The sequence below is a fragment of the Piliocolobus tephrosceles genome, chromosome 14 (genome assembly GCF_002776525.5).
Source record: "Piliocolobus tephrosceles isolate RC106 chromosome 14, ASM277652v3, whole genome shotgun sequence".
In the NCBI taxonomy this organism is placed as follows: Eukaryota; Metazoa; Chordata; class Mammalia; order Primates; family Cercopithecidae; genus Piliocolobus; species Piliocolobus tephrosceles.
Genome location: NC_045447.1, coordinates 1,431,569 through 1,454,445, shown reverse-complemented (window position 1 = coordinate 1,454,445; position 22,877 = coordinate 1,431,569). Strand labels below are relative to the sequence as shown.

Here is a 22,877-nt window from a genome sequence, read left to right as displayed (position 1 = left end):
GGGAGGGAGGGGCCGTGCCCAGGTTCGGGGCCGGGGAGGGAGGGGCGGTGCCCAGGACTGGGGCTGCAGAGGGAGATACCGTGCGTTCAGTTTGTCGCTGAAGCCGTGTCTGAGCGAAGGCCTGAAGGAGCCGCTGTGTGGTCATCTTGGAAGGGCACATCCTGGGCTTCTGGACACTCAGAAGTCCTGGTGGGAGCTGGTGCCTGCGGCGCACAGACAACCACACCAGCTTGACCGCTTTGTGCCACCCTGGGAACTTCATGTTGGGCACTAATCTTAGGTTTCTCCCTGTTTCAGCCACGGATGACATCGTGAAGGTTGAAGTCTGGGATGTGGTGGACAAAGGTGAGGTGTCTCTGTTCTGTGTCTGCTTCTCTCTGGGACTGTGTGCTCTGTGCAGAGAGGCTTCCTTTCTTTCCCCCGGTGCCCATGCATCGCCCACTGTCCTCGCAGACGGTGCCCAGGGTCTTGCTGCTCTGCTTCCCTCCACATCCAATGGTGACCCCGCGGCACAGCACAGCCCTCCTGTGGCACCACATGCTTTGCTGCTTTAGTTAGCATCCTTCCTGCCTCTGAGTGACAGCATGCACGGCGGTGGCAGGTGCGGCCGGGGGTGTGCTTTGAGCCCCAAGGCCTGGGGTGCTATTTTGGGAGCCCTCCTGCACTGCCTGGCAGAGCAATCCAGCACCAGGTGGCCCCATGCCCACAGCCGAGGACCCAGTTCCTGCGCTCCGGAGACAGGCTGTCTAGAGGGATGTGTCCCTGCCAGGGATCCCCAGCCACACAGACCTGCACTCTGGGGGCCATGGGAGGGCTGCAGCAGCCCCTGGGGTGTCCTCGACATCGTTGGTCTCCTCAGCCACAAGGTCACGAGTTCCTCTAAGTCCTCAGAGTGGAGCTCACAGCCCTCCCCAGGGCCTGTGGTCTGTGGGCATGTGTGGTGTGTGCAGGGCTGGCCACATGCACTCCCCGGTCTCGCAGGCCTGGCTGTGGCCTCGTTACGAGGTTCTGCTGGAAAGGCGGTCGTGGTCTCTGTGTGATGGTGTCTGTTTGGATGGCGCATGCTCCCCTTCCTCCACCTGTGTTTTGTTGGGGTGGGTTTGGCCATGAGGGGTCAGAGACAGGTTCTCCTGCAGTTCCTGCAGGGGTGCTGGGCCCCTGCGGCTCCCACCATGCTGCGCTGGACTCTGTGTGGCCCATGCTGACCTGGTGTTCCGGATGCTGTCTCTGCAGAGCTCTGCGTGGTCTCTGGTGTTAGAGGTGACCACCCACTGCCCTGTCATTGTCCCCGTCCCCACTGTGAGGGGAAGCTATTAGATCTGCCTGTGGCCCCCAGGGGTCTCAGGCGGGGCTGTCCTGACTCCCATCCTGGGATGCTTCCCCCATCCGGGGCAGGGTCCCTTTTGGAGCTGCAGAGATTTCCTGTGCCTCCCTCCAGCTCTGGCTCCCTGGCTGTGGCTCCCTGGCTCTGCCCGTGTGTGGAGCGGGCACAGGCTTCCCGTAGACAGGGTTGCCCAGAGTGGGGTTCGTATCTGGGCACTGTGATGGGTGTGGTCTCTATTGCTCAGGATGGGACCCCCTCCTGGTGGCCTGTCGTGCCTGGGGCTGATGTGGAGGCCTTTGGGTGCAGAGGCCGCCCGGCTCAGTGCTGGGCTTCCTCTGGGGTTGCATGTGTACCCTTGCATCACCTGTTAGCACCCACCGGGGAGTCTCACTCAGCCTAAATCAGGGCCCCTCGGGAGGGAAAGGTCCCCCCAGCTCTATGACGGGGCCTGGCGTGTCTTCAACCGCCACCCTGACTCCGTGCCCGCTGTGCAAGGTGTGAGCACCGCCCACAGCAGCCGGGGCGGCTAGTGGGGAACGCAGTGGAGGGTGTTGAGGCCTCATGGTCACCTGGTGAGTTCTCGAGGGTAAGAGGAAGGTGAGGCCATCAGGCTCAGCTGGGGCTGCACGGGGCAGGCTGCCAGGAGGGAGGCTGAATGGAGCAGCCTCAAGGTGAGCCGACATCCTTCACCTCCGCCTGGACAGCCAGGGTCCAGCTCCCCTCCAGCCCTGCCTGCTTTCCCCAGAGCAGATCCGACTGGCCTCAGTGGCTAGCCCAGGGGGGTGCTGGTTAGGCTGTGGGCATCCTTCCTGGATACAGGCCCCAGACAGCCAGCAGTGCTGTGCTGTGTGTGTGTTGGGGTCTCTGCTGAGCCCTTTGTGGCCGGACTAGGCAGGCTCCTCTGGGCTGGTTCTGTCTCCTGTACCTTGTGAGGGAGGGGCTGACCCCACAACCGGGTCCCATCGTGGTGAGCAGTTCAGAAACAAGCTGTGGAATAAAGTGGAGGTGGCGTTTTAAACACATGAGCCCCATCTGTTTTTAGGGGTTTTGTTTGTTGTCTCAGTCCGTGACTTCAAGACTGGGATCCCCAGAGCTCCCAGGATGGTCTGGAGCCCTTTCTCCTCCGGTCAGCATTGTGGAGATAGAGGGAGGGGCCGTGGCCCCTCATTGGTCAGGAGAGCCCTGGTGACCTTGATGGCGGAGGCTCAGGGGGACCCAGATCGTGGACACCACACAGTTGCCCTCCTGCCTCCCCAGGCCGCTTCAGGGCTGGGCCCCTGCCCTCCTCTCCTTTCCTCCCATGCTGGTTGTTGCCTTGAGAGTCTGTGCGCTCATCTCCCTACTTTTACCCCAGGGGGAGGCCCCTCACTTTCCCACCATATCCCTTGTACTTCCTCCCGCCCTGGACTTGGGGGACCTGGAGAGCGGACCCTTCCTTCAGCAGCAAACCCTCCTGGTGCAGGGCTGTGGGCCATCCCACCGCAGCCTGTCCAGCAGCTGCTGAGCCCATGGGCCCCACCTAGCACCTTCTGTCCAGGCCCCGCCCAGCCCTGCCCCCAAAGCCAAAAGCAGGGCCTTGCCCAGGTCCCGCTGCTCCAGAGTTCGTGGGTGCCCGCACTGCAGGCTGCTTGGGGTGGTGGAGCAGGGCACCCACCAGAGCTGGGGGCTGAGTGGCCAAGGGGGACCCATGCTCCTCCTGTGGCCCAGGGGTTCCACCTCGTAATTTTTGTTTGTTTTTAAATAAGGAAAATGCAAAAAGCGAGGTGACGGCTTAAAGATGGAGAACGACCCCCAGGAGGTGAGTGCCCGGTGCACGGCGGGTAGCAGTGGCTCAGGGCCCTGGGGTGCATGAGCCGGTGCCCAACACTTCACACGCCTTTGACCCCAAGCACCCCAGTTATGCTATGGCCACGGGGGCCGCTGGCCTTCCCAACTGCTCCGGAAACCCCTCACTGCCATGGCTGCATTTGGGGGTGGCTGGCTCACCTGTACCAGACATCATGTTGGACTGACCCCTATTGGCATTTGACTGACCTGAGAAGTATTTAAGTGAATTCGCCAAACCTTTATCCCAGTCACAGTGGGCTCAACCCTTCAAAGCACAGGACACACCTTGTAGTGGTGGCTGTGGCGTGTTTCTCTCCCTGGAGCCATCTGGGGCCAACCCAACCTGAGCCTGGTGCACCTGGGGCCTCCACCCTCTGTGCAGTGCATCACACTCCCTTTAGAGCATGGGGTGGAGTGACTGCCCACAGCACTGCAGCCAGCCCTGTTTGTGGGCACTGGAGCCTTCCAGAATGCACATCTAGCCGAGGGCGCTGGTAGTCCAGCACCTGCCTCTCTTTTCGAGTGGTGGTTTGGTCATCCGTGAGGCCTGGGGCAGACACTGCTGTGATCAGTGTGAGGTCCTGGGTAGGGGCTTGTTCAGGGAGCTGCCCATAGGGCTGGGGTTGCCTGTCAGACCCTTTGAGGCAAACCTGTGTTTATCCCATCTCTCCAGTATGTCGTTTCCAAATGGAGCTGCCTGTGACCTTTTCAGATTAGAAAACTATCCAGCCTTGTCCAGGACTGTGGGCCACATGGGTGGGGCCCATCCTGGGCCAGTCTCACGCCTGTTCCCTCCCGTCCGTCCCAGGCGGAGTCCGACATGGCCCTGGATGCCGAGTTCCTGGACGTGTACAAGAGCTGCAACGGCGTGGTCATGATGTTTGACATCACCAAGCAGTGGTAAGCGGGAGCTGGCGGGGCGGCCGCCTGCGACTCTCGCCCCCTAGCCCCTTGGGTGCCCTCTCTGTGCAGCAGATAATGGTTAGAGGGGCATCATTCTACAGGGCCCACGGACTCTTGTTGGGCAGCTGTGGCAGCTCAGCCACGAGAGGCAGTGGCCTGGATGTCGGACTAGGCAACAGCTGTGTCTGTGCATATGGGGCGGGATGGCGTGACCGGCTGCAAAAGGTGTCTGGGGCAAGGCATGTACCTTCTATAGCCCCACTATTCTTCCTGAAAAACCATCTGAGATTTGGCAGAAGCAAGTGGCTGCTTGTGTTGAGGGCTCCCCGAGACCTCCGTCTTCCATGACCCAGGAGAACCCACGCCAAGATTCATTCTAGCAAGAAGATGACAGCAAAATCTGCTAAGGGCAGTGGCACTCAGGACCATCTCTGGGGGACCAGGCGCAAGCGCCCAGAGGCCACTGTGTGGAGTCACATGGGATCCACTCAGCTCCTCAGGAGTGCAGTGTCCCCCAGGACGCACTGGAGCCCCAGCGTGGGGGTGCTGCAGGCACACACTTGGTGCAAGGCTCCTAGAAGAATGAGGGCCTTGTGGAGACCAGCCTCCTGGCGCGGGGCCTCCTACCCACAGCCGGTGCCTGGAGCACTAGGAGCAGCGCGTTCGACACGTCCAGGCATCTGCTCTTCCCAGCAGTGGGTCTGGCCTGGGGGCCTGGTCGGCAGCTTCTCTTACTTGGGAAGACCCCCACGGCAGGGTTAAGCACGCCGCCTGTCACAGGGCCGCACACTTGGCACGCATCAGCAGCCCAGGCCTGAGGGCGGCTCGCAGCGCCTGGCCGGCCATGCCCTGGGCCTCTGCCAACCTTTGCTAATGCTGGGCACCCTGCCTGCCCTCCCAGCCTGCAGCACCACCGCCAAGGACTGCCTGCAGCACCCTCGGGAGAGCCCTTGGTGGGGGTGTGGCACACCAATGGCAGGAGAACTATGCACGGGGCCACCAGAGTCCAGCTCAGGCACACACACGCCAGCCTCACCTGGGCGAGCAGTGGTGCTCCTCTCCCTCCATCCTCCTGTCTAGGCCAGCCTGCTAGCCTGGTGGGTGGGAAGTGGCTTTTCCCAAGCGAAGTTGAGTGTGGACGCAGAGTGGCCTCCACGACACCTCCCACGGCTGCCACAGGAACAGCCTGGAGGGAGCTGCATCCGCCTGGGCTGCCATGTGAGGAGTGGGCAGGAGGGACAGCGAGACTCGAGCCAGCCTGGGAAGACACGGCAAAGGCGCTCACCTGTGGGCCTGGAGACCCTGTTGGCAGCACCAGCCTGGGTGGGCGATGCCTGTGGTAGCAATGCTTTGGAGCCCCTGCTGCCCAGCATGAAGGATGGAAAACACCACTGGCTCAGACAGCGGCTTCAAGCGCCACACAGGCTCTTCACAGCCGCAAGAGGCAGGAGACACCAGAGGGCCGCCTGCTTAGGACCAGAGGTGCCCCTGGGCCGGCCTTGGTGAGGGACCAGTTTAAATGACTGTGTGCAAATGAAAGAAAACGGAGTTGCAAACTTAGGAGGCTGCGTTTTTCACCCACTTGTGTTGGCTTTCTCTCAGTCGTAGGGAAGTTTTGTCATTTGAAGCGCTAGTTATTTCTTCACAAGCCTTTTGGAAAACTGTGCAGCTGAGAAACTGGCAGCTCTGCGCCAGGCAGATTCTGGAGACTTGCCATCCGTGCCAGGAGATGTCTGCTTAAGACAAGGCTCTCCAAACAGTCACCTGACCGGCAGTAGCAGGGGCACCCCAGGGTGTCCTTGGCCGCCCCGGTGGGCAGGGAGCCTGGACGAGCGGCCATGGGGTCAATGCCGAGGGCCACAGAGGACAGTGTGGGATGAGGGTGGACGCAGGCAAAGCCAGAGGTGGTTTTGTAGGGATGTGGACACGGGGCGCTCTGAGGGAAGGCAGGGACAGGCAGGGGCGTTCCAGTGTGGGGTGCGGTCAAGTATGTCCCTCGGGAAGAGGGATGGGCAGGGGCTACAGGCTGGGAGGGGTGCGAAGGCCCTCGAGGCACTTCCTCTTGCTCTGCACGCTCGAGGCGCTTCCCTCTTGCTCTGCACGCTCGAGGCGTGCTTCTGGTGGGTGGGATGTTGGAAATGAGAAGCAGCCACTGTCCTCAGGCCTAGGCACACAGTAGCTTCCCAGGGAGGGACAGGGCGTCGCAGAGCTGAAACTAAGCCAGGTCCTCACCTGTTCCCCGAGGACCTTCAATTATATTCTCCGGGAGCTTCCGAAAGTGCCCACCCATGTGCCAGTGTGCGTGCTGGGGAACTACCGGGACATGGGCGAGCACCGAGTCATCCTGCCGGACGACGTGCGTGACTTCATCGACAACCTGGACAGGTGAGTGCGGTGGCCCTGCTGCCCAGGGACCCTGCCTGGTGCTCTGGTGCGTGGGGGAGGGTGCTGAGGCAGAGGCAGGGGGAGGGGTAGCGTTAGCACGGGGGCCAGGGGATGTCAGGTCACGCCGTGGCGTGGGGCTCACTGAAGCCTGGGTCTCCCCAGTGGCATTGCCAGGAACTGTGTGCCGGGTGAGGTGCTGGCACTGTGGGGGTCACCGGCAGAAGGCACTCAACGTAGCTGGTTAGCAGGGCTCGGCAGGGTCCTGTGGCCTCAGGAGGCTGCAGGAGGAGGGAGGGCAGTGCGGACCGGCAGCCGTGGGCCCAGCGGTGGTCCTTGGCACCGGGGCAAGGGTCTTTCTCTTGCATCTTTCTTCCTTTCTGAAAGCAGACCTCCAGGCTCCTCCTACTTCCGCTACGCTGAGTCTTCCATGAAGAACAGCTTTGGCCTAAAGTACCTTCATAAGTTCTTCAATATCCCATTTTTGCAGCTTCAGGTAAGCACTCACCGTGTGGGGTGGAGTGGATGCTGGTCTCTCACCTCTTTCCAGGCGTCTCCTGCATAGTGACAGGCCTCCCTCCTAATGCCTGAGAAAGCTGTGGGCCTGCTCGGAGGTTGGCTGCTGGCAAGGGCCCAATGTTCTACTGCGCCTGCTTGCTCTGGGTGGCAGAGGGTGCAGGGTCCTGAGGGCTAGACCCAGTTCCGGGAGCCCCTCCACCTCTGCAGAGACCCCTTGCTCAGTTTCCCCCAGTGTTTCTGGTTGCTTTTGTTTGTTGAAATAAGGTCTTGCTGTGTGGCCCAGGCTGGAGTGCAGTGGCGCAATCATGGCTCACTGCAGCCTCAAACTCCTGGGCTCAGGCAATCCTCCCACCTCAGTCTCCCAAAGTGCTGGAATGTCAGGTGTGAGCCACCAAGGTACTCGCTGTTCACATTTCACATTTCCCTGGTGCTTGTGTCAAAACCAGGGAACCAACTTTGGTCTGTGGACTAAACTCAATTTCCCTTGTAGAAACAAGGGGCCAGGCCAGCTGTGGCTGCAAAGGAGCCCAGCAAACGACGAGGCTTGAACCTCCTCAGTCTGGGCTGCCCTGACTGGGTCTGGGGGACCTGGGGCCCAGCCACAGCTGTAGCAGCCTTGGTCTTTCTCCAGAAGGATGTCAGGCTTACCCAGGAAAGGGGCTGTGCTGTCCTCCTGGTGTCAGAAGAAGTGAGGACGCCTGCAGGCTGGGACTGCTGCTGGGGACGTTTCGGTGGGAAGGAAGGCCAGCAGTCAGACTTGTGCGGTGCTGGCACTACTGGGGAGGCCCGTCCTTCCTGCAGAGCCGTCCCCTCGTCACTGGGTTGGTTACTCCTTGGAGGGCTCCCCACTGCTCAGCTGCTCCATTCCCTAATGGTTTGCCCTCCAAACCCTTCCAGAGCCTCCCAGGGAGAGCACGGGACCCTGAACAGTCTTGAGCTGGAAGCGTAGGGCTGAGCTGTGTGTCACTCTCCTTTTGCTATGGATGTGCTCAAGCAGATCTGATGTCCTCACCCGTCTCAGGAGCGGGACCCCCATTTCCTCTTTGTCTTGCCCCTGGATGGCCTGGAAGCAAATTTCAGGCTTTTGTGTCACCTAAAAATATTTCGAACACTTCTCTAAAAAATCCGTTCTGTTTTTTTTAACCTGACCATAGTACCTAATGTAATACCGCACATTAAAGTCACAGGTATTTCTTGGAGAAATAAACCAGAATAACAAATTTAAAAAATAAAATTCCCAAAGATTTCAAAGAGTTCTTCAAATCATCAGGTATTTATTTAGTCAGTATCCAGAGTAGGATCCAGAGTTCACACATTTGGTTAAAATCACATTTTGTTGTTGTTGTAGCCATTTTCGGCGACCTTACTGACTTTAATATCCCTTTTTTTGGGGGTGGGAGATGGAGTCTCACTCTGTCACTTAGGCTGGAGTACAGTGGTGCGATCTCACCTCACTGCAACCTCCGCCTCCTGGGTTCAAGCGATTCTTCTGCCTCAGCCTCCCAAGTAGCTGGGATTACAGGCATGTGCCACCACGCCCGGCTAATTTTTGTATTTTTAGTAGAGATGGAGTTTTGCCATATTGGCCAGGATGGTCTTGATCTCTTGACCTCATGATCTGCCCGCCTTGGCCTCCCAAAGTGCTGGGATTACAGGTGTGAGCCACCGCGCCCGGCCTCACATTTTTATTTTTATTTTTTTGAGACAGAGTCTCGCTCTGTCACCCAGGCTGGAGTGCAGTGGCATGATCTCAGCTCACTGCAAGCTCCGCCTCCTGGGTTCACACCATTCTCCTGCCTCAGCCTCCTGAGTAGCTGTGACTACAGGCACCCGCCACAACACCTGGCTAACTTTTTGTATTTTTAGTAGAAACGGGGTTTCACCGTGTTAGCCAGGATGGTCTCGATCTCCTGACCTCGTGATCCGCCCGCTTCGGCCTCCCAACGTGCTGGGATTGCAGGCGTGAGCCACCGCGCCCAGCCCACATTTTTATTTTAAAAACCCCTCCAGGCTGGGCGCAGTGGCTCATGCCTATAATCTCAGCTCTTAGGGAGGTAGAGGCGGGAGGAGAGCTTGAGCCCAGGAGTTTGAGCAAGACCTGGTTCTAAAAAAAAAAAAAAAAAATTTCTTCAACCTGAAAAAGCTGATTTAAAAAAAAGAAAAAAGAGGCCAGGCAGGTAGCTCAGGCCTGTAATTTCAGCAGAGGCCAAGGTGAGAGGATCACTTGAGCTCAGGAATTCGAAACCAGTCTGGGCAACATAGCAAGACCCCATCTCCGTTAAAAAAGAGAGAAGGGGCCAGGCGCAGTGGCTCACCTGAGAGCAGGAGTTCGTGAGGCTCTGGCGTTTGTATTTAATTTGAATCTAAAGTGAGCAGTGACACGGACCGGCCTCAGACCAGCCTAGGGCTTCAGGCCAGGAGGGCAGCGGTTTGCTCCAGAACCAGCTGCTTGTGGGTGTGGGGACGGTGGCGATGCGTGCACCGGGGCTGTGTCCTGTCACCAGAGGAGGTGTGCACGACGGGGAGCAGAGAGGCTTTGTTTTCCGGGTGAAGGTGAGGCTTCTTCACCCTTGGAGGTGCGTGTGGGTGGGGGTGCTTTGAGGTTTATGCCTGTGGCAGCGCTGTCCCCTAAGCCATGCTGGCAGCCTGTAGGTGTCGTGCCGGTCGCCGCAGAGGAATCATGTGGGCTTCTGTGATTCCAGTGAGGCCCAGCCCAGAGCTCCTTGAGTTGCTGAGCACCCATCCCTGCAGCATCTCCTGGTTTAGTCAGCAGGAGGCGTCCCCTGCACTCAGCTGCTGTCGGGCTGAGGCACTCGCAGCAGGAAGGGCCCCTGCTCAGGCCTGTGTGCTCCCCTTCTGCAGAGGGAGACGCTGCTGCGGCAGCTGGAGACAAACCAGCTGGACATGGACGCCACACTGGAGGAGCTGTCAGTGCAGCAGGAGACGGAGGACCAGAACTACGGCATGTATGTGGCTGCGTCCCCCCGTGGGGGCAGTGTGGGGGCTGCAGGCGCAGCCGTGGTGCTGGGCCATGGGCTGCACCAAGGAGAGGAACCCATTTGAAGTTCCCCCCGTTTGGGGTAAATTAGTCATCTTGGGGCACAGGTGGAGGAGGGCTCAGGTTGGCATTGCCCCCAGCAGCCCCCTCACAGTCACACCTGGTATGGACTCCTCGTGCAGGTCATTCCATGCCTGCCGCTCTGAGCACCGCTGACCGTGGCCAGGTGCTGATGCTGGTGGAGCCCTGCTGGGGCTGCCTGTCGATCAGGGGCTTAGCTTCCCACATTGATGCCAGCATGGGGTGTGCTTTCTGGTCAGCTCCTTGACTTTGGGAAGCTCCCTGTGCTGAAGAGGCATACGGACCAGGACATGGAGGTCTCTGGTCCTTGATAGCAGGGGGTGGCTCAGAGCATCCTCCTGAGTGGGCCTGGGCAGGACGCGCAGCCCCAGGGGTTGCGGGCAGTGGGACAGCTGGCCCGTTCTGTGCCTCAGGCTCCTGCACAGCTGGGGGCTTGGTGCTTCCCCTGGGACCCAGGCAGGGACCACAGGATCAGCGACCCTCCTGAGGCCCCCCAGCAGGTCTCTATTTCCAGAGGGAGAGCCCTATGGGTCACCTCGGATCTGGCTGTTGGTTGAGACACAGCAAGAGACTGAGAGGGAAGGCAGTTTGATGCCTGGAGAGGGACCCATGGCTTCTGGCTCCCAGAATGGCCCCCCCCGCATGGGCGCTTCTCCGTTGAACCAATCCTGGCAATTCCTGGGACTGAGAGTTGGGTCTGCTGGATGCTGTGATGGCCGCATGTGCTCCACCAAGCCCCCGCCCCCTCTCTTCCCAGAAACCCCCCTCACGGGAAGGTCCACTTGCTGCCGTCTGGCCACCTCTACATGGAGCCCCCAAAGGCTGTGCCTCAGAACAGATCCGAAATGACTTTCAGGGGAGATAAACACAGGCACCCTGGTGCCTGCTGTCCTCGCCCTTCGGTGCTGCTGCTCTTTTTATTCTGAGACAGGGTCTCGCTCTGTCACCCAGGCTGGAGTGCAGTGGCCAGATCTCGGCTCACAGCAAGCTCCACCTCCCAGGTTCACGCCATTCTCCTGCCTCAGCCTCCTGAGTAGCTGAGGCTACAGGCGCCCGCCACCACGCCCGGCTAATTTTTTTGTATTTTTAGTAGAGACGGGGTTTCACTGTGTTAGCCAGGACGGTCTTATCTCCTGACCTCGTGATCTGCCCGCCTCGGCCTCCCACAGTGGTGGGATGACAGGCGTGAGCCCCCGCCCGGCCAGCGGTGCTGCTCTTGGAAGTGGGTGGGGCTGGTGGCCCAGAACACGGTGGCTCTTCCCTGCCCTATCCGCAGTAGCGGAGAGCTCCCTGTCACCTGAGGGCCTCAGTGAGAGGCAGGGGAGCCAGGCTTCTCACCTGCCTTCTGCCTTCCAGCTTCCTGGAGATGATGGAGGCTCGCAGCCGTGGTCATGTGTCCCCACTGGTGGCCAATGGGCAGAGCCCATCCTCGGGCTCCCAGTCACCGGTGGTGCCTCCAGGCGCTGTGTCCACGGGGAGCTCCAGCCCCAGCACACCCCAGCCCGCCCCACAGCTGCCCCTCAATGCCGCCCCACCATCCTCTGTGCCCCCTGCACCACCCTCAGAGGCCCTGCCCCCACCTGCGTGCCCCTCAGCCCCCGCCCCGCGGCGCAGCATCATCTCTAGGCTGTTTGGGACGTCACCTGCCGCTGAGGCAGCCCCTCCACCTCCAGGTAGGCCCTGGAGCTGCCCCTCCCAAACTGGTCCCCTCCCCCAAACCCTCACAGGTGGGGCTCTGGGTCTCGGAGCGCTCCGTACTTCTTCCTGCTTGTCCCAGTCCTGTGGGCACATGCCGGGTGGGCTTGGCTTGGGATTGGGTGCAGTGAGGGTTCTGGTGCTGAGAAGAGGACCTGGCATCACTGTTTACAGAGCCAGTCCTGGCCGCGGAGGCCCCGGCAGCAGTGCAGAGCGTGGAGGACTTTGTTCCCGACGACCGCCTGGACCGCAGCTTCCTGGAAGACGCGACCCCCGCCAGGGACGAGAAGAAGGTGGGGGCCAAGGCTGCCCAGCAGGACAGCGACAGGTGAGGGGTGGGCCTGGACCTCCTCTCCCATTGCCCCAGCCTCCAGAGCACCCGAGCAGCAGGTGGGCTGGCTTCCTGGGGCTGCAGAAGGGGTGCCCCGCTGGCTGGTCTCTGTTGACTGAGGACAAAGCAGATCTGTGGCTGGAGCAGATGAGGGAAGAGCTTAGACGGGGCTTCCAGACATCAGAAAGGCCTGGCCACCTGCTCTGCCCACGCCCTGGAGAGGACGGGGCACCTTGGAGTCGTCTGTGGGCAGATTCCACATGGAGGCCATTGGCAAGGCCACTCCAGGTGATATGGGAGGTTCAGGCCACCAGATGTTGTCTCTGTAGGGCCAGGGCCCGGGTGCTGCAGAGATGGGGGCGGCTTCCTGCAGGTCCTAGAGCTGGGAGCTAGAGCTGCCTCCCATCTGTCTGCCAGCCCCTCTCCCACCACTCTGTCTGCCAAGTTGCCCCGAACTCTGCCTGCAGCAAAGCCCTGCATTTGGTCCCAGGTGTGGACTCCCCTGGACATGCTCCACCCCCGGTGGCCTCAGCACCTCAGCCTCACCCATTGCTGTGGGGCGGCAGCTTCCTCCAGAAGTACACAAAGGATGGAAAGCCTGGTGGCCCTGAGCTGGCCCTGCCTCCTCCATGAGCGCCCATCCGTGCGGCCCCACATCCTTCACCCACTGACCAAGCGCAGGGCAACACTGTGTCCGACCTTGAGCCTCCGACCCCTTTCTGCTCAGCAGCCCCGTGACAGCCATGAGGCCTTCCCCTAGAACACAGCACCAGGGGTGGGGTGGCCCCACGGCCAGGGTGTGCCGGGTACCAGGGTGCCTGGAACCAAGGCCCGTGAGCCCGGCCGGCCATCCCTACCCCGTGGCCTCTGACCACTTTGTCCCCTGCTTTGCAGTGATGGGGAGGCCCCGGGCAGCAACCCGATGGTGGCAGGGTTCCAGGACGATGTGGACCTCGAAGACCAGCCACGTGGGAGTTCCCCACCACCCGCTGGTCCCGTCCCCAGTCAGAACATCACTCTTTCAAGTGAGGAGGAAGCAGAAGTGGTGGATCCCCCAAAAGGCCCTGCCCCGGCTCCCCAGCAGTGCTCAGAGCCAGAGACCAAGTGGTAAGGGCAGGCGTCCCCAGGGGTGTGGCCTGGAGACCGGGGTGGGGCAGCTCAGGACACCTCCAGAGGACCCTGACTGACCCTCTGCTTGTCCACAAAGGGCCTCCATACCAGCTTCAAAGCCACGGAGGGGGACAGCTCCCACGAAGGCCGCAGCACCGCCCTGGCCAGGCGGTGCCTCTGTTCGCACAGGTCCGGAAAAGCACAGCAGCACCAGGCCCCCTGCTGAGATTGAGCCAGGGAAGGGTGAGCAGGCGTCCTCGTCCGAGAGTGACCCCGAGGGGCCCATCGCTGCACAAATGCTGTCCTTTGTCATGGATGACCCCGACTTTGAGAGCGAGGCGTCAGATACACAGCGCAGGGTGGTAAGACGGGTCCTCCCCGGGCAGAGGCCAGCCAGGAGGCCAGAGTCTCTCAGTGGGTGGGTGCAGTGGGAGGAGGCTTCTGGAAGAGGAGTCTCATGTCCCCACACGTGGGCCTTCCGGCTGGGTTTGAGACCCCACAACCCCTGAGGGTGTGGGAGGGACGATGGCCTGACCAGCTGCTCTCCCTGCTCCAGGATGAGTTTCCCGTGCGAGATGACCCCTCCGATGTGACTGACGAGGACGAGGCCATCGCTCAGCCGCCCCCGCCCCCCAAGCTCCCTCTCCCCACCTTCAGACTAAAGAATGACTCGGACCTCTTCGGGCTGGGGCTGGAGGAGGCTGGACCCAAGGAGAGCAGCGAGGAAGGTGGGTGGGGGCACCGGAGTGTAGTCAGCCTGCTGGAGTCTGGGTAGAACATGGGCCTCCTCCCAGCTGCTGGCCACTGGCCGGAGGCCTTTCCTGAGTCCAGGAGGCAGAGCCATGCTCCTGGCAGCCCCCTGCAGGAGTGTGGTCCTGTCCGTCAGCGGGGCCTCCTGGAGGGCTGGGGCTCACTGCTTTGTGTTTGAGCCACTGTCTGTCCTGTCTGTGCAGGTAAGGTGGGCAAAACCCCCTCTAAGGAGAAGAAGAAGAAGAAGAAAGGCAAAGAGGTACCGGCTACTCCCCTTTCTGGCAGGCCAGGGCTGGGCGGTGTGTGGTCCTGGGACCAGGGCTCTGTTGGCGGGCCAGGGCTGGGCAGCATGCGGTCCTGGGACTGGGGCTCTGGCCTCCTGTGACTCCGTGGCGCCCCCTCCTTGTGCTCCTCAGCAGGAAGAAAAGGCTGCCAAGAAGAAGAACAAACACAAGAAGAGCAAGGACAAGGAGGAGGGCAAGGAGGAGCGGCGGCGGCGGCAGCAGCGGCCCCCACGCAGCAGGGAGAGGACGGCTGCTGATGAGCTGGAGGCTTTCCTGGGGGGCGGGGCCCCGGGCGGCCGCCACCCTGGGGGTGGCGACTACGAGGAGCTCTAGGCCAATGGGGCAGTGGCCGCCCTGGGGTGGGGGGCGTGCCTGTCACTGCCTGGGGAGGCATTTGCCTCTGCACCATCGCCTTTGCCGCTGCCCGGTGGCTGCCGTGTGCACTTCTGAGCTGGAAGAGGCCGGGCATTGGTGGTCCCCGGACTGGGCCTCCAGACCCGGCGTGAGCCTGCTCTGCAAGGAGGGAGGGGACAGCTGGCTTTGGCCAGGCTTGGTGGACACCCTGGCCTTCTCGGGGCAGAGTCGCCAGTCCCCAGTGTTTCTCAGGGATGTGACTTGAGGCCCAGGGGCATGAGGGTCTGTTTACAGAGGCTGGGCAGGGACCGCTTGGCTGCGGGGTGCACGCTGCCCCGGCACCTGCTTGCCCTCCTCGCTCACCCAGGGCCGCAGCATGCCTATGGCTCCGCTTCCGGCTGGGAGCCCTGAACACGGGTGTGCAGACCCACCCTAAAGGGCAGCCCAGGCCCCACGCTAGGCAAGGCTGGCGAGAGACCGAAGGCAGCATGCAGGGCCTCTCCTGGGGGTGGGGGCTGTTTCCTGCAGTGGCCTCAACTGCGTCCCTGCTCAGGTGAGCCCACAGGCGGGAGCTGGGAGGCACTCCTCCCAAACACTCCACTCAGACCATAAAGCACTCCTGTTTCACTCTGCGTGTGTCTGTTCTTCTCCCTGCACCTGCTCCCACTGCCTCGGGCCCAGGCTGCCATGGCTTGTCAGGGAAGTCCTCTGAGGCAGGAGGCTGCCCAGCAATGCTGTGAGGACATCCCACCAACCTTGGGTACATACCAGCCCACCTGTGCCAGGGCTCAGCAGCTGCAGCCAGCACACTTGGGGGTCCACAGCCCCATGAGGTGGAAGTCCAGTCTGCATGGCTCCCAGGCAGCCGCCTGCAGCACTGCCCCCCTCTTCAGGCCCCTGCCCCCTCCAGCTGTCAGCAGCGCCCAGCCTCCACCCCCATAGCTACTGTTGTCATGAGAACCCTGCAGGGCGGGCAGGAAGAGTGCGCCAGTGAAGGGGAGGGGGTGGCCAAGCTGGAAGCTCCTGTGCCTGGGAGCTTTGTGACCCCGGGGTGTGGGGCAATCGCTGTGGTCCCTGAACAGGTGCTGTGGCCGGTAGCAAGCTTAGGAGCCTGGCCCCTTAGCCCACAGCCCATGAGGTCAGGGTCAGCTTCAGGGGTTCCCCTGGTGTGGGAATGGGTCAAGAGTACGTGAACTTGCCAGGATCACACCATGGACGGCTATGTTGGGGTTTCAGTGGGCCCTGCTTTGAACAACATAGAATGGTGTAGGTCCTGCCCTTCAGAGCCAAGGGCACCGGCTACCCACTCCTCTGCCAAGCTAGAACGTTTCCAGGCCCAATGCCTTAGGGAGGGGCTGGCAGAGTGGGACGAGGACATTACCAGACAGGTGCGGTAGGTCACGTGCAGGCCTTCCCAGGCTGGCAGAGACATTGGATGCAGGAGTGGCCTCACCCAGAGAGGATGGCATCCTGGGGACACAGGAGGCTGCAGGGGCCATCTGGCCCCAGGTACCCACGGAGATTTTGGCATTGGCAGCCTCGAAGCAGATAGGGCCTGGGGAAAGGCCAGCGGGGCAGGGAACAGCCCATCTGGTCCTGCCTCGCCCAACAGGAGATGCGAATTCCAAGATGCCCCTAACCAATCTCTGCAGCCCAGGCCAGGGCTTGGGGCCCCTCATCTCAGGCAAGTGTGTTGGAGTGACACTGGCAGGACTGGCAGGCTGCTCCGGGCCACAGGGCTCCTGTTGAGACGCTGAGGTCTGCGTCTTGGGGATGCTCCGCACAGCCCCAAATTGGAGCCTGTGCAGTCACGATCCCCAGCTCCACAGTGCAGCCCCCACTGGGCGCGGCCCCTTTAAGTACAGCTCTTTCAGCTGCCATTGGAGGCAGCACTGAGCAGCCAGGCCAGGATCCGCGCTGCTGCCTGGAAGCTTCTGCCGGTGCCGGGGACGCAGCGGTGCCGGGGACACAGAGGAGCCGACCTGGGGGTGACACAGCCCACCGGGGCCAGCCGGAGCAGCACCCAGGTAAGGGGCTGGCGGCCGAGTTGCTGAGTGTGTCACTGTCATGGGCGGGGGAGGCTGCCTTAGGGTGGCCGCAAGGATGGGGAGTCCCCGCCCCCAGGCAACACCGGCTGTATCCCTTGAAGGGCCGCTCCCAGCCAGAGCAGGGCTGGGAGGTGGGGAAGGCCTCCAGCCATCTCCGTGGGCTCCAGAAGGCCCTGGGCCCACGAGGGGGCCGACCCCACCCCCATCCCCACGGGAGAGGGTGTCACCCACAGCTTCAGCCAGCAAAGCCCACTGTCACCTCCCTGGGGTGGAGCCTCACAGCCTGTCATCCGGCCGGATTCCGGCCTGGCCTTGAGCTTAGCATGAAAGAGGGAGCAGGAGGGTGGACAGTCCTGCCACGGGTGAGGTGGAAGGGGGAGATGGGGTGGGCGGGAGGCTGGGATGGGGACAAGGCCTGGGACTTGTGGCCCTGACCCAGAAAACAGCCCTGCCAGCAGGAAGCCCCTGCACACCTGGGACACAGGGGGGGGACCCGGCCAGACCCCGAGAGGCCCATCCACCTGAGGTTCTGCCGTGCCAGGGGCCTGGCTAGGTACCCGCTTCCCCCGGCTCACTCTGGGGTAGACCCCTCCAGACCAGGTGTTGGATGTGCAGAGGCCAGGCCTGTGGCCACTCTCTGACGCACCCCCCAGCTGGCTCTGGGACCACAGAGGGGCTGGCAGTCCACATCGGAACCCTGGCCAGCCTGCAGCGTGGGGGCCTAAGAAACGCAGGTTTCCATGGAACCTTCTCAGCAAAGTGGGGAGGGCTCTTTCCTGCAAAGCAGTGGGGCTTCCCCCACCCTCCGCCCTGCCCACCCCCAGTGGGCAGCTTCCGGGCCTGGTGCGCAGCTCAGGAGAGAGGGGCTGCCACGAGCTCATGGCTCGATGGCTTGGGACTGCCTTGCACACCCTAGGGGGGTGTCCTGTGCGTTTACACAAAGCTGGGGCCTTGCTTCAACCACCCAAAGATACTTGGGGTCAGAAAAGGTGTCGGCAAAGGAAAGGGAGATTTAGGGCCCAGGTATGCTCTCTGGGGGCTTTTTTCTGGCCTGGAGCTCACGGGAAGTTGAGGGCACCTAGGTGTGGGTCCTTGCAGTGCTGGGGGAGGGGCTCTGTGCTCGGCCTGGCCAGCAGTTGGGGTGGTTGGTGTCACCCGCTTGGTGCAGAGCTAGCTAAGGCTGAGACCCAGCGACTCGCCTTCGACTGTGCGCGATCGGAGGGGTCGCTCTGCGGTGGGCGCTGTGACGAGGGCACAGTCACTAATGTCTCGTGGGGCAACACCTATAAATAAGGCCCAAATGTGCCCCGTCCTTCCAGCTGCGGACACCAGAGGGCGCAGCCCCCAGCATCACGCCCCCACTCCCTTACCCCACCCGGAAAGGGGTCCACCCGAGCCGGCCCCGCCGTCACTAGTCGGGGGAGGGGAGGCCCTGGAGCTTCACGCAGGAGCTCCCGCCGCGGGAACCACAGCCACGGCTAAGCCTTTCTGGCCCGCCTGCCCCATAGCCGGGAGAGGATGGGGGAGGGGCAGGACCTGGGCGCCTGGACAGCTGGGTTCCTCCCGCAGGTGCTTCTGACCCCGGCATGGAGGAAGCGCCCGCATTCTCGGCCCAGGCCTGCAGCCAGGGCTACTCCGCCCGCTGCGCCCCAGGTAAGCCGGGCCAGCGTGGGGGAGTAGCGGGGCCTGGGCTGCGGAGGGGGCCGCCCTGACCCGCGTCTCCCCCCAGGGCAAAAGCCCCGCAAGGCAGTGTGAGCTGGAGCCGCCAGCCTGGGGACCTCTTTTAAGATGACCCGTACGGACCCTCCGGACCTGCTGGTGTCAACCGTGTACCAGGACATCAAGGTGGCGGCCCCGGGACCCGCAACCAGGCGCCCGCCATGTGAGCGATCCGTGGCCCGGCCTGCTGAGCCCGAGCCTTTCAACAAGCGCCACTGCCGCAGCTTCGACTTCCTGGAGGCGCTGGACGGGCCGGCCATGGAGACCCTGCCGGAGCCACCGCCCCCGGAGTCCACTGTGCCGCGCGCCCGGACCCGCGAGGCCGAACCACGCCGCCGCGCCCGCTCCAAGAGCGCGCCCCGCGCGCCCCCGGGCCTGACGCCCGCGCCTGCCTCGCCGCCGGTGTTGCCCCGCCGAGGGCGGGAGGCCCAGCGTGCGGCGCGGGTCGAGGCATCGCCGCGCAGGGAGCCCGCGTACCCGGCGCTCCGCGCCCTCGCCAATGAGCTGCACCCCATCAAGTTGCAGCCGCAGCGGGGCGGCCCTGGCCGCATGGCGCCCCTGTGCGCCGCCGGCGGCCGCTGCGCACCTCCCGAGCCACCCGCGGGCCCCGCTCCCCACGTGCGCTGCCGCCTGGACATCAAGCCGGACGACGCAGTGCTCCAGCACGCCGCCCGGGGCTCGCGGTCCTGCGGGCCCGCCGAGGCCGCGCCCTGGGCCCGCCCTGCCCCGCAGTTCCACGGCCTCACGGTACCCGGGCCTCGCCACATGGCGCTGTCGCGCACCCCGACGCCCAGCGACTTATACTGTGCGGACCCCCGGGCGCTCTACTGCGACGGGCCCCTGCCTGGGCCCCGGGACTACGCTGAGCGTCGCAGTCTGCCCTTCACCACCCCGCCGGGCCCCACCCAGTTCTTCTATACAGAGGAGCCCGAAGGCTTCCGGGGCAGCTTTGCGGCCAGCCCCGGCCCAACCTTCGATGCCTACTGCCCCAGGCCCTACCGGTCAGAGGAGTTCCCAGGGCCCAGTCCAAGGCGCATGGGTGACTACTACGCAGGAGAGGTGCGCACCTTCCCAATCCAGGAACCGCCCTCCCGCTCCTACTATGGGGAGGCTCCCCGAGCCTACGGCCTGCCCTACGGGCCCCGCTATGTCTCCGAGGAGCCCCGGACCCACTCCACCGCCCGCCTCTTTTACACGGAGGACTTCGGACGGTACCGTGAGCGCGACGTCCTGGCTCGAACGTACCCGCACCCGCGCAGCAGCCCGGCCTGGGCGGACTGGGGCCCGCGACCCTACCGCACCCTGCAAGTGGCGCCGCCCTCTGACCCCGACCCATTGCTCGCCTCCTGGCACGGCGGCACCGGCACCAGTCCGCCTCGACTGGTCACCGACAGCCGCCACTACTCGCGCTCCTGGGACAACATTCTGGCACCGGGGCCGCGCCGAGAAGACCCGCTGGGCCGCGGCCGCAGCTACGAGAACCTGCTGGGGCGCGAAGTGCAGGAGCCGCGAGGCGTGTCCCCGGAAGGCCGTCGCCCGCCCGTCGTCGTGAACCTGTCCACCTCGCCCAGACGCTACGCCGCACTGTCCCTGTCCGAGACGTCGCTGACGGAGAAGGGCCGCGCGGGCGACGGCCTGGGCCGCAACTGGTACGTGACGCCCGAGATCACCATCACCGACAACGACCTGCGCGCCACCGAGCGCCCGAGGGCCAGGGCCTGGGAGTTGCCCGGGGGCCGCACGCGGCCATCTCCCCACGCGGCCCCCGAGGGCCCCACCTCTGGCCGCCAGCGCAGCCTAGAGCAGCTGGACGAGCTCATTACGGACCTGGTCATCGACTCGCGGCCCCCCGCCGGCCAGGCCTCAGACCCCGCGGCCGACTGCCTGGGCCCCCAGCTGCGCCGACTGCTGGACTCGCGGCCCGCGGGCTCTGGGGCCCCCGCGCTGGCGCCGCCACGCTCGCCCCCCGCCTCAGCCGGCAGCGCCGAGGAGCCAGCGGCCCGGGGAGAGGCGGCCGACGCGTCCCCCGAGCCCAGCGCCGACGAGGACGACCTGATGACCTGCTCCAATGCGCGCTGCCGGCGCACGGAGACCATGTTCAACGCCTGCCTCTATTTCAAGTCCTGCCACAGCTGCTACACCTACTACTGCTCGCGCCTGTGCCGCCGCGAGGACTGGGATGCCCACAAGGCGCGCTGCGTGTACGGCCGCGTGGGCAGCGTGTGCCGCCACGTGCTGCAGTTTTGCCGCGACAGCGGCCCGGTACACCGTGCCTTCTCGCGCATCGCGCGTGTTGGCTTCCTGTCGCGCGGCCGCGGCGTGCTCTTCCTGGGCTTCCCAAGTCCAGGCTCGGCCGACAACTTCCTGCGCTTTGGCCTGGAGGGACTGCTGCTGTCCCCCACCTACCTATCGCTGCGTGAGCTGGCCACACACGCGGCGCCCCTGGGCAGCTACGCCCGCGAGCTGGCGGCTGCTGGGCGCCTCTACGAGCCGGCAGAGTGCTTCCTGCTCAGCGTATCCGTGGCCGTGGGACCCGGCGCCGCGCCCCCGGGGACACCCGCCCTGCCCGCGCCCGCGCCACGCAGCCACGGGCCGACAGTGCGCAAGTTCGCCAAGGTAGCGCTGGCGGCCGGCAGCCCCGCGCGGCCTCCCCCGGCGCGGAGCCGCGAGCCCGACATGGAGACGCTGATCCTGACGCCGCCGCCTGGCACGGCGGGCCTGGATCAGGACGGCGAGGCGGGCCGGCGCGCGCGCGAGGTGGCCTTCATCCACATCCAGCGCGAGCTGCGGCTGCGCGGCGTCTTCCTCCGCCACGAGTTCCCACGCGTCTACGAGCAGCTTTGCGAGTTCGTCGAGGCCAACAGGCGCTTCACGCCCACCACCATCTACCCCACGGACCGGCGCACCGGCCGCCCCTTCATGTGCATGATCATGGCCGCCTCCGAGCCGCGCGCGCTCGACTGGGTGGCCAGCGCCAATCTGCTGGACGACATCATGTGAGGTGCGGGGCCCACCAGGCCCAGCTCAGGCGCTGGCCCGAACCCTGCCCTGCCCACTCAGGCCCCGCCCGGCCCACCCAGGCCCGCCTCCGAGCCCCGCCAGGGCCCCACCCCGGCTTCTCCTAGGGCCGCCTGTAATTCCCTGGCCCTCCAAGCTCCGCTCAGTACGGCCTCCAGCTCCGCCCAGGCCCCTACCCCCCGGCCCTCCGCCTCCGTAGTGTTCCTCACGGGCTCTTCGCCTTCCCACCCCCAGTAACTCCTCTCTCATCTCCCGGGTCTCCTCCCTCTCCCAGCTCGCCCTCGAGGATCCCCAGAAGAAGCCGGTCCTCGCCCTCGGTGCTCCCCGCTGGGAGGCGGGGTGGGCCTGAGGACCGCCCAGCTCTGCCTTCACTCGGAGGGGTCACTACTGCACAGACCCCACGCGTACAGATCCGGTCCCCGTCGGTCCGCGGGGCTCTCGCTGGAGCCTCCCCGACTCCGGTTTCCCCTCGTCCAGAAGCCCGACTTAACCAAAGCCCAGTCTGTCATTTTAAACACGCCCCGCCCCGCCTCCCGCGGCTGGGGTGCCTCCTCTCTGGAGAACACCCTGGTCGACCTTCGTGCGTCCGTGTGCACGAGCGCGTCCCGGCGAAGCGGTGGGCAGGGCCGAGGGTGCGCGGTGCGTTCCCGCTGGTCGGATCCGTTACACTGACCACGCCACGCGCCCTGCCGTCCCCTCGCCTCCAGCCGCTGCAGTCTGGGCCCTGCAGGAGCTGGGAAAAGCCGCAGGGAGGTCTTCAGGCCGATATGCGAGTCTCCCAGCCGAAAGGGCACAGGACCTGGGCAGGGGAAGCAGAGCACGTGGGCCTGGCCAGAGCTGACACCTGGCTAGGAGAGGAAGGACCAAGGGACAGGGGGCGTTCCCAGGTGGGAACCTGGAGGGGAAAGCGTGGTGCGAGCAGGTGAGGGAGCGAGCTAGTTGGTAAGCGCAGAAACCCAAAGGGACCTGTCCCCAGAGGTCCCCGCACACCCGCTCTGGCCGCACTCCGTCCTGCGGGCGTGGAGGCGCAAGCCCGGCGGCCGGGCCTCCACCTGCCCCCAAGCGCACCCTGGTCCGCGCCCAGGGCTCTCTGGAGGGTGGGGTGTCTGGGAGAGGGATGGAGGCCAAACGCAAGGGTCCTCCTGGAGTCCCTAGCGCTACTTCGGAGCCAGGGAAGGGGACACCAAGTGAGAGAAACTGGGCACCCCCGCCTCCTCTCCTGCTCTCGCACCCGGCGCGCCCACCTCGTCCCCGCGCGTCTGCACCGGCCAGGCATCCCGCTTGCCCACCCGCCGCCGCGCCCGGCGCCCCCTGCCCCAGGGCCTATGCATTCGGCCCCACCCCTGAGGGCCGGCCAGGAACGCCCCTGGATCGAAATAATTTCCAGGAGGCAAGAGCTTTCCAACCAAGTAAAATAGAACTTGAATGTAGCGGCTACTGTTGCCTCCTTGTGCGGGTAGCCGGGTTGGGGACGGAGGCGTTCGGGCGGTGGAGAGGGGAGAGGGGGAGGCCTTCGGGCGATGGAGGCGGGGGG

General features: G+C 63.9%; 3 protein-coding genes across 7 annotated transcripts in view; all 3 read left to right on the top strand.

The window, feature by feature from the left end:
- RABL6 (RAB, member RAS oncogene family like 6) overlaps positions 1-15,190 on the top strand; it is a 36,813-nt gene extending 21,623 nt beyond the window's left edge. Inside the window, exons 3-15 of one of the 2 annotated variants that reach the window (XM_023227560.1) lie at positions 298-345; positions 3,070-3,122; positions 3,960-4,051; positions 6,299-6,439; positions 6,824-6,932; positions 9,818-9,921; positions 11,391-11,707; positions 11,904-12,057; positions 12,955-13,167; positions 13,268-13,532; positions 13,727-13,898; positions 14,124-14,179; positions 14,337-15,190. In XM_023227560.1, the coding sequence (XP_023083328.1) occupies positions 298-345; positions 3,070-3,122; positions 3,960-4,051; positions 6,299-6,439; positions 6,824-6,932; positions 9,818-9,921; positions 11,391-11,707; positions 11,904-12,057; positions 12,955-13,167; positions 13,268-13,532; positions 13,727-13,898; positions 14,124-14,179; positions 14,337-14,537 (1,925 nt within the window). In that variant the 3' untranslated portion in view covers positions 14,538-15,190. The remainder of the gene's footprint in view (positions 1-297; positions 346-3,069; positions 3,123-3,959; positions 4,052-6,298; positions 6,440-6,823; positions 6,933-9,817; positions 9,922-11,390; positions 11,708-11,903; positions 12,058-12,954; positions 13,168-13,267; positions 13,533-13,726; positions 13,899-14,123; positions 14,180-14,336) is intronic. The other variant, XM_023227561.2, reaches the window with a different exon arrangement.
- A 1,260-nt stretch (positions 15,191-16,450) lies between these two features.
- AJM1 (apical junction component 1 homolog) lies at positions 16,451-22,773 on the top strand. 3 transcript variants are annotated; one of them, XM_023227557.1, is made up of 3 exons: positions 16,451-16,585; positions 18,176-18,259; positions 18,336-22,773. In XM_023227557.1, the coding sequence occupies exon 3, from the start codon at positions 18,395-18,397 to the stop codon at positions 21,323-21,325; it is 2,931 nt and encodes a 976-aa protein (XP_023083325.1). In that variant the 5' UTR covers positions 16,451-16,585; positions 18,176-18,259; positions 18,336-18,394; the 3' UTR covers positions 21,326-22,773. The 3 variants fall into 3 exon arrangements, with proteins under 3 accessions (XP_023083325.1, XP_023083327.1, XP_023083326.1); XM_023227558.1 differs by lacking the exon at positions 16,451-16,585 and adding an exon at positions 16,620-16,968; XM_023227559.1 differs by lacking the exon at positions 18,176-18,259 and having other exon boundaries at positions 16,483-16,585.
- Positions 16,467-22,877, top strand: part of PHPT1 (phosphohistidine phosphatase 1) — a 13,793-nt gene continuing 7,382 nt past the window's right edge. For both annotated transcript variants that reach the window (XR_002734810.1, XM_023227577.1), the window contains exon 1: positions 16,467-16,585. The gene's annotated coding sequence lies outside the window, so the exon portion shown is untranslated. The remainder of the gene's footprint in view (positions 16,586-22,877) is intronic.